Source organism: Lissotriton helveticus, chromosome 5_1 (assembly GCF_964261635.1).
Source record: "Lissotriton helveticus chromosome 5_1, aLisHel1.1, whole genome shotgun sequence".
Classification (NCBI taxonomy): Eukaryota; Metazoa; Chordata; class Amphibia; order Caudata; family Salamandridae; genus Lissotriton; species Lissotriton helveticus.
In genome coordinates, this window is record NC_136065.1 from 620393215 (window position 1) to 620403648 (window position 10434).

Here is a 10434-nt window from a genome sequence, read left to right on the forward strand (position 1 = left end):
ACAAAACCGAAAAGCATTCCCTCTGCGTGCTATATATAGTAAACATTGACACAATTGAATAGAAATAAACTTTCACTAAAGAAAAAAAAATGATGGGCATTAATGAGTTCCCTCCTGGGCCCGCTCACTCATGCTTTTCAGCTCTGCGGCCAAACCCGCCCGTATTTAATGCTGACACCGTTTAGCTCCTGGCAGATGCCGGGATTCATATCACTTTAGTGGGCGGCTCTTTCCCACACTCTGATCCTTTGTGTCCGGGCCCAGATGTCCCCTCCCCTCCCTCCCTGTAATGTGCCACACTTCCATTGTTCCTGCTGCTCTCTGATTGGCTGCTGAGTGTGGGAACCTCTCTCCAGACCCACACATTACCCTGCAGGCGGAGGGGGATAAATAGGGCAGGAGGGAGCGAGCTCTTCAGATACCGATCACTGTGGGTTCACTGCAGAGACCCCGCTCTTCACCCCACACCGGGCAAGATGGCGCCTTTCTGCATCGAGAGGAAATATGAAGAACACGAGGAGAGATACATTAGAAAGGTAAGAGTCTGGTCATTAATATTTAAAAAGCATATTTAGGTGTTTCGTATATACAAAAAGGACACGTTTAAAATGAGCTTCCAATATATTATATAAACATTGGCTGTATTTATTGATCTTTGAATATCACCCTAGTTTTAAATTAACATTATTTAATTGAACTGTTTAACGCCCTGTAGTGACTATGAGCTTTGTTATGACCTTTTATCGACTTTAGACAACTTTACACGTTTGTTTCAATAAAATAACAAATGCACATTTTGCCTCTGCAGCTTCGGAAGCCAGCGGTGGAGAAGCTGAGGAGAGATCGCATCAACAGCAGCATTGAGCAGCTGAGGATGTTACTGCAGAGAGAGTTTGAGGAACACGAACTTCCGCCCAAAGCAGAGAAAGCGGATATCCTGGAAATGGCCGTGACGTACCTGGCCCAGCGCGTGCAGACACTGGCACCAGGTGAGAGGCAGTGAATTGAAGGGTCAAAACTGCAGTGGGTGTTCTCTGCAGATTTGTGTTTGTCTGCTTGTAGTGGTGGTTTGGGTTAGTTAGTGCAGAGACGGAACTGGTAATAGTCGCATCAGGAAGGTACTTGGGGCAGGCTCATTATGACTTTTAAATATGTCAATTTCCAGTGCCATTTTACTTAACTTCGTGTTTTAAGCGTATCAGAAATGCCTGTAAACTAATTTCAGCAACCAGAAGAAAGCATTCGAGAGCTTTAAATGCATTTTTTGTGTGTTTACTTCCTGCTGTTTAAATCTACAACTATTAACCCTTCCTCTCTCCCTACAGCCGCGGCCTCCAGTGAAGGTCACTCCCGGTGCCTCCAGGACTCTCTGCTCTTCCTCTCCCTCCACGGAGCCCCCGCAGAGACCCGGATGAAGCTGCTGCGGGCCCTCCATAGACCTGCGGCTGCAGCAGAGGCGGTGTGTCCTTCTCGGCCTCCGTCCTGTCCCAGCAGCACTAAAGAGCCCGCCCAGGACAGCCCCAGAGCCCCGTGGAGACCCTGGTAATGCGGGGGCCGCGGCCTGGACTTTTCTTCGGACTTCTTTCGAGGCCTCGGTCCTCTCTGAGGGAGAATATTCATTCTCGTGTCTGGAGCGGACCCTGAGTTTACCACACTCGCGAGGAGCGGAGTGACGAGCGAGTGTATATCTTCATAGGATGGACAGTGAGTGAGTCATGTCCTCACAGGATCGACAGGGTGTCTATTATATCCTCATAGGATGGACAGTGAGTGAGTCATGTCCTCACAGGATCGACAGGGTGTCTATTATATCCTCATAGGCTGGACAGTATGTGAATACTATATGCCCACAGGATCGACAGTGAGTGAAGATGTATCCCCATAGAAGGGACAGTGTGAATATTACATCCTCATAGGATAAACAGTCTGTATATTACACCCTTGCAGGAGGGACAGTGTGTGAATGTAATATCTTCATGTTATGGCCAATGTGTGACTATTATATCCTCATAGGATGAAGAGTGCGAGAATGCGATTTCCTCATAAAACAGTGTGTGAGTATTATATCCACACCGCAGGATGGGCAGTGAATAGATTACATCCTTACAGGATGGACACTGAGTAATGTAATATCCATGTAGGATGGACAGTGTTTGAATGTTTAATCCACACTCGCGATGGACAGTGTGAATATTATATCCCCACAGGATGGGCAGTGTGAATATTATATCCCCACAGGATGGACAGTGTGAATATTATATCCCCACAGGATGGGCAGTGTGAATATTATATCCCCACAGGATGGGCAGTGTGAATATTATATCCCCACAGGATGGGCAGTGTGAATATTATATCCCCACAGGATGGGCAGTGTGAATATTATATCCCCACAGGATGGACAGTGTGAATATTATATCCCCACAGGATGGGCAGTGCAGCTATTACATCCTTAGAGGATGGGCATCGTGAATTTAATTTCAAATAGGATAATCGTTAGATGAAACTCTGTTGATTTCACAGTGTATATTGTATGAACATGGATTTGTTGAGCAATGGATCTATGTGTAATCATTTATAATATAATACTTTAATGACGAGAAGTACCTGACTCAATTAATAGGAAGTGCCTTCAGTTTCAGAATTTTTTTAACTGTTTCTTTACAAGAAATTCACACCTCATGTAGAGTTCTTGCCTACAAGAGGACGTGCTTTTGAGAATTTTGATGCATTTTTTAGAATATGTTATTCTCATTCCCGAATTCCAGAAGTGCTCTAGGATTTACTAGTTTTGCTTCATTTTAAGAAGTTATTTGATGTACAAATATGTTAATATCCTGAAAGGATGGATACAGTGCACCTGTGATTCTGCAGGTGAAAGTGTCTGTGAGTATACCAGTTGTGCTGTAATCTGAGGGATTCCGATTAGTGCCTTGTACACACTCAGTGTGTGTTTACCGTCTGTGACTCTATGAAGTTAGAAATTACAGAATTATCACTCATTGGCTGAAGTGAGGGATGAACGGCTCCGCGCCTCCCTTGTATCAATTTTGATATGTAGTATTTTCTATTGAAAATGTATCATAAAAGTACTGTGTGGACAAAGTGTTTCTGTACTTTCAGAAATTCTGAATTGTCTCTGAAAGTTGAATGTGATGTATTTTATACATTCCCTAAAAGGCACATTAAGTGCCATTTAACTATTAGTGATAATATATCTGTATTTTCAAATGGAAATTCATGAGTTACAAGCCCTGCCTTCTGTGAAGGCAAAGTGTGTTTCTGTTCTTTTAGAGATTTGTGTATTATCTCTGAATAGTGTATGTGACAATATGCACACATATTGTGCATTCTCCAAAGTCTAACATTCATTGTTGTTGAATGAAAAGGAGTAACAGTTTTCACTAGTGCCAAGTCTTCATTTTCGAAGCAGTCTTGGCGCTATTTGTGTAGGTTACACAATGATGTGTTCTCTTTTATAAAGAGATTCAATGTAGTGAACTCCCTGCCGTGGATTTGTATCTCAGTGACTGAGCATGTACTACTTCCAAATCTTCTACAATATTTGTATGGCTGCGATTATCAGTGGAAATTCATTCATTTACAGAATGAAACCCAGGATTCAGCTCCTGCGATGAAGACATTCACTCTATTAAATGTAAGAATGTCCTGTGTTTAGTATCTTGTCTCAGCTGTGACATTTCTGTGACATTGTGTATCTGTCACATGAATCTTCAATGTTACAACCTATTGACCTGTGAACATGTTTAAATAAAGGTGCAGACCTGAACAAAATGAAATGTTCTTTCTTTTCTTTCGATGGCTGCATTTTGCTCTGAATAAATATGTTTCCCTCGAGAACTGCAAGGGGTGGGGACCCTGTCAACCGTTTCTCTTATCTGCAATCCGAACTGAAACAGTGACTTTGCAACTGGCACAATTACTGTTGAATGGTGTGCCAAGTGTGTTATTTCAGTCGGAATTATAAAGAAGAATAATAAACTAAAGTGTAGGAGCCATCACTGGCATCTGGATTACTATGGGGTTTAAAAACATGACCCTGTAGTCAATATTAAAAATCTGTACTACTGTGAGGGGCAGAGCTGCGAGAGACATTACACCTGACCGCATGTGCAGGTGTGCTTCCAGGCACTAGAATGAAAGAGGGAGCTGTGTCACGCTAACAGATCTCTATGACAAAATGTGAAATATGGCTTCACTCGCTCGGTAGAGAGGGTGGGCTTAGACTAGTAGGTGTATAATGCGATATAGAGAGAAAGTGTGTTTCACAGAATCTGGGCGGTCTCACACACACCTGCTCCGTTCCATGATGCTCTGAACCCCAGCTTTCAAACACCATTAAATTCTGGCACCAGAGGAGGAGGGGCAGTGAGGATGATCAGAGCAGCCAGAAGTGTGGGTGGCACATGACATACTGGCCATGATGAGTTTGTCATCGGCAGTGAGTGGACCCTGGTGATATAGTGACTCAGCCATCTAGGAAGAGGGACAAAAAGCAATCATTTTACAACAACAACAAAAATCTGAGGTGTTTATTGCAGACAATACTCACGTTAAATATAAAGCATAACCACCATCAATGAAAATATGCTTAGGATCAGTTCATGAAAGTATTTATTACATAGTACAATCGGGGAGGTTACAGTTTCCCCAATACTGTGCACCTTTGTCATGTGTCATTAACTAACTGCTCAACCCACATGTGTTCAAAGAAAAATGAGGGGGATATGTACACTGAAGCGGCAGAGCCTGTCGTTAGCCTACTGGGCTTAAGGACACGCTCCGCCAATTTGGAAATGCATGGCTGCACCATATTCACAAGTTTGTGGTGCAGCCTTACGTTTCCCCCTGCGATGGCGCTGAGTTTAACAACTTAGCGCCAAAGCAGGCACCCTTGCACCAGAGTGCAAGGGTGTCTGTGTACAGAGGAGGATTGGTTATGTGTAGGAAGGTGTCCCTTCCTGCACATAAACAATCCTAAAATGCCATTGCCATGCAGCACACATGAAAGTTACAAAATGGCATTTTTAAAAAAGGGTTGTTAATGTACAGGAAGGGGCACCTTCCTGTACATAAACAAACCATGGCATTTTGCTTTTTCCATGTGTGCTGCACAAGGCAGCACACATGAAAAAAGCAAAAACGAGGAGAAATAATGCATTTCTCCTCATTTCGCTAATTTAAGGCAAGGATTTTCATAGTTATAATTTTGCTGCTGCCTCCTATGTACGCCACCCTTGTACATAGGTGCAGAGTCAAATACAATGGGTGTTGTAGTGGAACGCCCACCACAACACCCACTGCACGCCCCTTTCATGTTAAACATAGCTTGAAAGGCTGCCTTATGTACAAGGCAGCGTTAACCCACGTTAAGTGGCTTAACGCTGCCTTGTACATAAGGCATGGCTCCTATCACCATGGGGACATGACAAAAAGTGACTTTCCCGTGGCAATTTTGGCTTGTATATATGCCCCATAGTTTCTTTTTGAGGTCATTGATCACACTGCCCTTAAGTATCAGTTCCCCTGGGAGATGGTTCCACTAACCCGTGACAAAACATACTTGAGTCCTTGAACTAAAAATTAAATTAAATGTTGTTATCTTTACCTATTTCGAGCTAGTCTCTTTTTGATTAACTAACCATTCCTGGTCGCCTTTGCTTACCCCTGCCCACCACTTATTTTCATCACCAGATCTATGTGAATAATAACTGCCGGCCAGCAACTGCAGGTCAGGAAAAAAAATAGGAGGAAGAAGCAAAAAGTTTAGGGATAAGCCTGCAAAAATGGCCATCTCCAACACCTTTGCTTACCCCTGACCACCAGAGCTGTGTGAATAATAACTTCCGGCAGCCCCGTGCCTGAGATGCATCATCTGAGCTATGTGAATAATAACTGCCGGCAGCCACGTACCCGAGGTGCATCATCAGAGCTGTGTCAACACAAACTGCTGGCAGCCCAGGGCCTGAGGTACATGTCAGAGCTGTGTGAATAGAAACTGTTGGCAGCCCCGTGCCCGAGGTGCATCATCAGAGCTGTGTCAACACAAACTGCAGGCAGCCCCATGCCTGTGGTGCCTCATCAGAGCTGTGTGAATAATAACTGCCGGAAGCCCAGTGCCCGAGGTGCATCATCAGAGCTGTGTGAATAATACCAGCCGGCAGCCCCATGCCTGAGGTGCCTCATCAGAGCTGTGTGACTAATAACTGCTGGAAGACTCGTTTCTGAGGTGCATCATGAGAGGTGTGTGAATAATAACTGCCGGCAGCCCCGTGCCTGAGGTGCATCATCAGAGCTGTATGAATAATAACTGCCGGCAGCCCCGTGCCTGAGGTGCATCATCAGAGCTGTGTGAATAATAACTGCCGGAAGCCCCGTGCCTGAGGTGCATCACCAGAGCTGTGTGAATAATAACTGCAGGCAGCCCCATGCCTGAGGTGCATCATCAGAGCTGTGTGAATAATAACTGCCGGCAGCCCCGTGCCTGAGGTGCATCATCAGAGCTGTGTGAATAATAACTGCCGGCAGCCCCGTGCCTGAGGTGCATCACCAGAGCTGTGTGAATAATAACTGCAGGCATCCCCGTGCCTGAGGTGCATCACCAGAGCTGTGTGAATAATAACTGCAGGCATCCCCATGCCTGAGGTGCATGTCAGAGCTGTGTGAAAGCAGACTGCCGGCAGCTCCGTGCCCAAGGTGCATCATCAGAGCTGTGTGATTAATAACTGCTGCCAGTCCCTCAATTGAGGTTGATTATACGGGGCTGAGGTGCATTACTAGAGCTGTGTGAATACAAACTGCTGGCAGCCCAGTGCCTTAGTTGCCTTAGTCACAAGAGCTGTGTCAAGGTAGATGGCTGGCGGCCCTGGCATGCAGGTACTTCATCAGAGCTGTGCGAATGTAGAGTGCTGGCAGCTCTATAATGAGGTTTGAAACTAGACTTATACCCGGCCTGTGACTGAGGTGCATCAATGGAGCTGGTGTGATTGCACTGGGCCGCAGCACACTGACTGGGCACCCGCAGGATGCTGTGGAGATAGAAGGGTGGCAGAGGTGTGACTCAGGCACCTCGTCTGAGGAGCTAATAGTAAGTGGGCTGCAGGGACACAAATAGACCCAATTTTGGGGGGATAGGGGGTGGTGAGGAGGGTAACACGTCTACTCTTGGGGGCCAGGTAAACACTTCACGATGAGTCGGAGGTTTTCTAAGAACCAATCCAAGAAAATAAAGTGCTAAACTGCACATTTTAAAGAAATTGGTCAAATCTGGTAGGATATCAATAAACATAGGAAGAGGTGAAGAGGTGCGGTGCTGCGGCCAGGGCGACTGACGCTGGACGGTGGGGATCACGGTTCGATCCTTGGCTCCGTCGGCAGGGGTCTGCCCAGCACCATGCGACTCTGGGCAATAGCTCGCTTAATCTTCCCAACGGCCCCCAGCGCCGAGATACCCCTTCGGGGGTGATTTGTGTGCTATACAAGTACTGGATTTATATTTTAGTGAATTTGAAACTGTTTATAGTCTTCTAACAAAGCTCTTGAAAAAGGGCAATGAGTGAATTGACCACTAAAAAGCAGTTTCTATAGATTTCAATACAACACACTTTAGAATCAGTTGTTTCCAGGTTATTTGAAGGCTTTGGCTCTTTCTATGCAATATTTTCAGAAAACTCCTTCTGTGAAATGACAGCCCAGGAAATATTTATTATTCAATCCTCAGAAAGACCCCCCTGTCGGACTGTTACCCAAAGGAATGTTTTCAGTAATGTTGCAACATATGCTCATCTGAGGCCCGCACATATACAAGTATCTGAAAATTGAGTTTAGTGGGTTAATTCACCTGATTTTAGGATGTGTGACTGGCCAGTCTCAGGTTTTATTCCTAATGAATTTTCCATCAGCCTGGGATTAAATAAGTGAGTGACAATCAGATGGCAATTTTAATCCCTTGTTAATACTCCGCCCTGAAACTGCACTAATCTAAATCACAAGAAAATAGGAGTTGTAGCACTCCGTGTTGAGCAGGTCTCCTATTAAATGAGGGAGCAACATCCACCAGGACTAAAGAAAAGGTAAAAGAGGTTGTGCCTTGAAATAACTTTGCAACAAATGGTGTTCTAGCATGAAAAGGATGCAAATATTCCTTCAAGATTCAAACACATATAATGTGTGACTGATGGGCAATGCCCTTAAAAGTCCCTCCAACAAAAATCATGCTTTTTAATAGCATTTTTTATAATAAAAACCACCATACTTTTAATTTAGTTCTGAATCCTGCTGCACATTATGGGCCTTGTTAGATGTCCGACAGACTCACGTCCGCCTGACACCGTTTCGGTCTCGGGACTGACCTACCTCCGGTCAGCGGTCCAGACACTGCTATTACAATGCAACCACACATGGTGCGGTCACATACTCTCAGTTCTCAATGGGAGCTTGTGCTGCGGCCTTAAACCATTAGCAGAACAACCTCCCATAGAGAAATGGGAGTTTCTGTTAATCCCTGCACCGCGTGGCAGGCACCTCGCGGGGCCTGCCACGCTGTGCAGTTAATTAACAGGGGGCACCATTGGTGCCCCCTTAGACCCTAACCAGAGGTTGCAGGGAGATGGGGGCCCTGCTAGGGGCCCCCAAGTTCGCTTTCTGACAGGCTTTCCCTCTGTACACTTACCACTTCCACATTTTGTCCCTCTATATTATTGTCACAATAGTGTGACCCATTGATATTTTGGCTTCGATATTCCCTACCATAATCAAAGAGTCAACATTTTTCCTTGAGAATATGTCACAGAGTGAAAAAACTGTATTTGTAGTCCAATCTTTTCCGAGGTAAGAAATGCTTCATCAAACGTTCCTTCAACTTGGAATATCTCTCGGAATCTGTGTCATAGAGTTCAGAAACAATAACTTGAGTGCCTTCTCCGATGCAGTGCACCAGAATGCCCTCCATTCACTCTTCTTCTTCTCCTCAATGCCGTTCATGAAAATCTCAAATCATGAAATACCTCCAGCCCACATGGGTCCCAGGTTTATAGAGGCAACAATGTTGAATTCTATCAGCATTGCCAAGGAATCTGCGCCTGCTGTCATGCCCACAACACAGCCACTCTGATTCAATTTTTAAGCGACTGTCAGTCAATGACCCACCGTGAGAAGACATTTTGATGTCTCCACAATACGTTTTGGGCCTTTTCATTTTGGGGGTGCTCGGCCCACCCACACAAGTTAGGTCGCATTTTTATCGGAAGACCTAGGGGAATGCTAGGTGGTAGGAAATTTGTACTGGACAGTGTGATCCCACAACTTTACCTCACAGACATGTGGGGAAATTGTGACTTTATAGATATATTTGAGGTTTGCAGGAGATTCTGAATAAGCCAAAGTTGGGCGATCCACGCAAGCCACACCTCCCTGGACTCCCATGGGTGTCTAGTTTTCAGAAGTGTCTGGGTTTGGTATGTTTCCATAGATGGCTGCCAAGCCTGGGACCAAAAACAAAGGAGCCCCCTTAAAAAAACAGGTTGTTTTGTGATAGAAAATGTTGATGTCTCCACAGTACGTTTTAGGCCCATCCTTGTCGTAGCCACTTGGCCCACCCACACAAGTGAGGCACCATGTTTCTATGGAGGCTTGGGAGAATGCTGGGTGGTAGGACATTTTTGGCCCCCTGTAGACTTCAGGATTTTCCTCACAGAATGGAAGGAGAATTTGTTTTTTTAGGTAAAGTTTGAGCTTTGCAGGGTTTTCTGGGTATAAACCTGGTGAGAGCCATGCAAGTCACCCCAACCAGGACTCCCCTGGGTGTCGAGTTTTCAAAAATGTGCTGGTTTGGCTGGTTTCTCTAGGTTCCGGCCGCACTGGGGAACAAAATCCACAGCTACCCACATTGCTAAAAGCACATCATTTTTCAGTGGAAAAATGTGATGTGTCTACGTTGCATTGGCACCCTTTTAAATTGTGGGCACTTGGCATACCCAAACACGTGAGGCACCATTTTTTTCAATAGACTTGGGGTGTGCTGGATTGGTAGGTTCCTGTTGGAAGTTTGATTATTAGTAGGGGTAAGAATGCACCTACCACTCGCAATAAGGCCACCAACACAACATATGCAGGGTCGAACTGGGTACGCAAAGGAGCCCTGGCAAATTCTGTCAGATGAGCTCCCATACAGTGCATAGCAAGCGAGTGCAGCGAGCGAGCCTGACCACTGCTAGAGGCGTTTGGGGGAGTTCTCCTCCCAAGAAAAGTTTGGAGAAAGACAGACCAAAACGGTGCATTTTACAACACATTTTTCATTACATATATAATTATATTAACTTTAAAGGCATAGTAAATGATTACCTTAACAAGCACTGGGATACCCTGTCATACGTACCCATAAACATTCACAGAAAATACCAAAAATAGACACGAGAA

General features: G+C 45.1%; 1 protein-coding gene across 1 annotated transcript; it reads left to right on the plus strand.

Moving 5' to 3' along the window:
- Positions 1-476: 476 nt before the first annotated feature.
- LOC144753309 (transcription factor HES-5-like) lies at positions 477-1603 on the plus strand. The gene is made up of 3 exons (XM_078641047.1): positions 477-536; positions 809-989; positions 1326-1603. Exons 1-3 carry the CDS (start codon positions 477-479, stop codon positions 1544-1546), a joined length of 462 nt encoding a protein of 153 aa, XP_078497173.1. The 3' UTR covers positions 1547-1603.
- Positions 1604-10434: the final 8831 nt, after the last annotated feature.

Bases quoted from the DNA above. Each gene is read 5' to 3' on its own strand.
- LOC144753309 (XM_078641047.1), top strand. From the start codon at position 477: ATGGCGCCTTTCTGCATCGAGAGGAAATATGAAGAACACGAGGAGAGA. The intron at 537-808 runs GTAAGAGTCTGG...TTGCCTCTGCAG, and splicing joins AGGAGAGATACATTAGAAAG to CTTCGGAAGCCAGCGGTGGA. The intron at 990-1,325 runs GTGAGAGGCAGT...CTCTCCCTACAG, and splicing joins CGTGCAGACACTGGCACCAG to CCGCGGCCTCCAGTGAAGGT.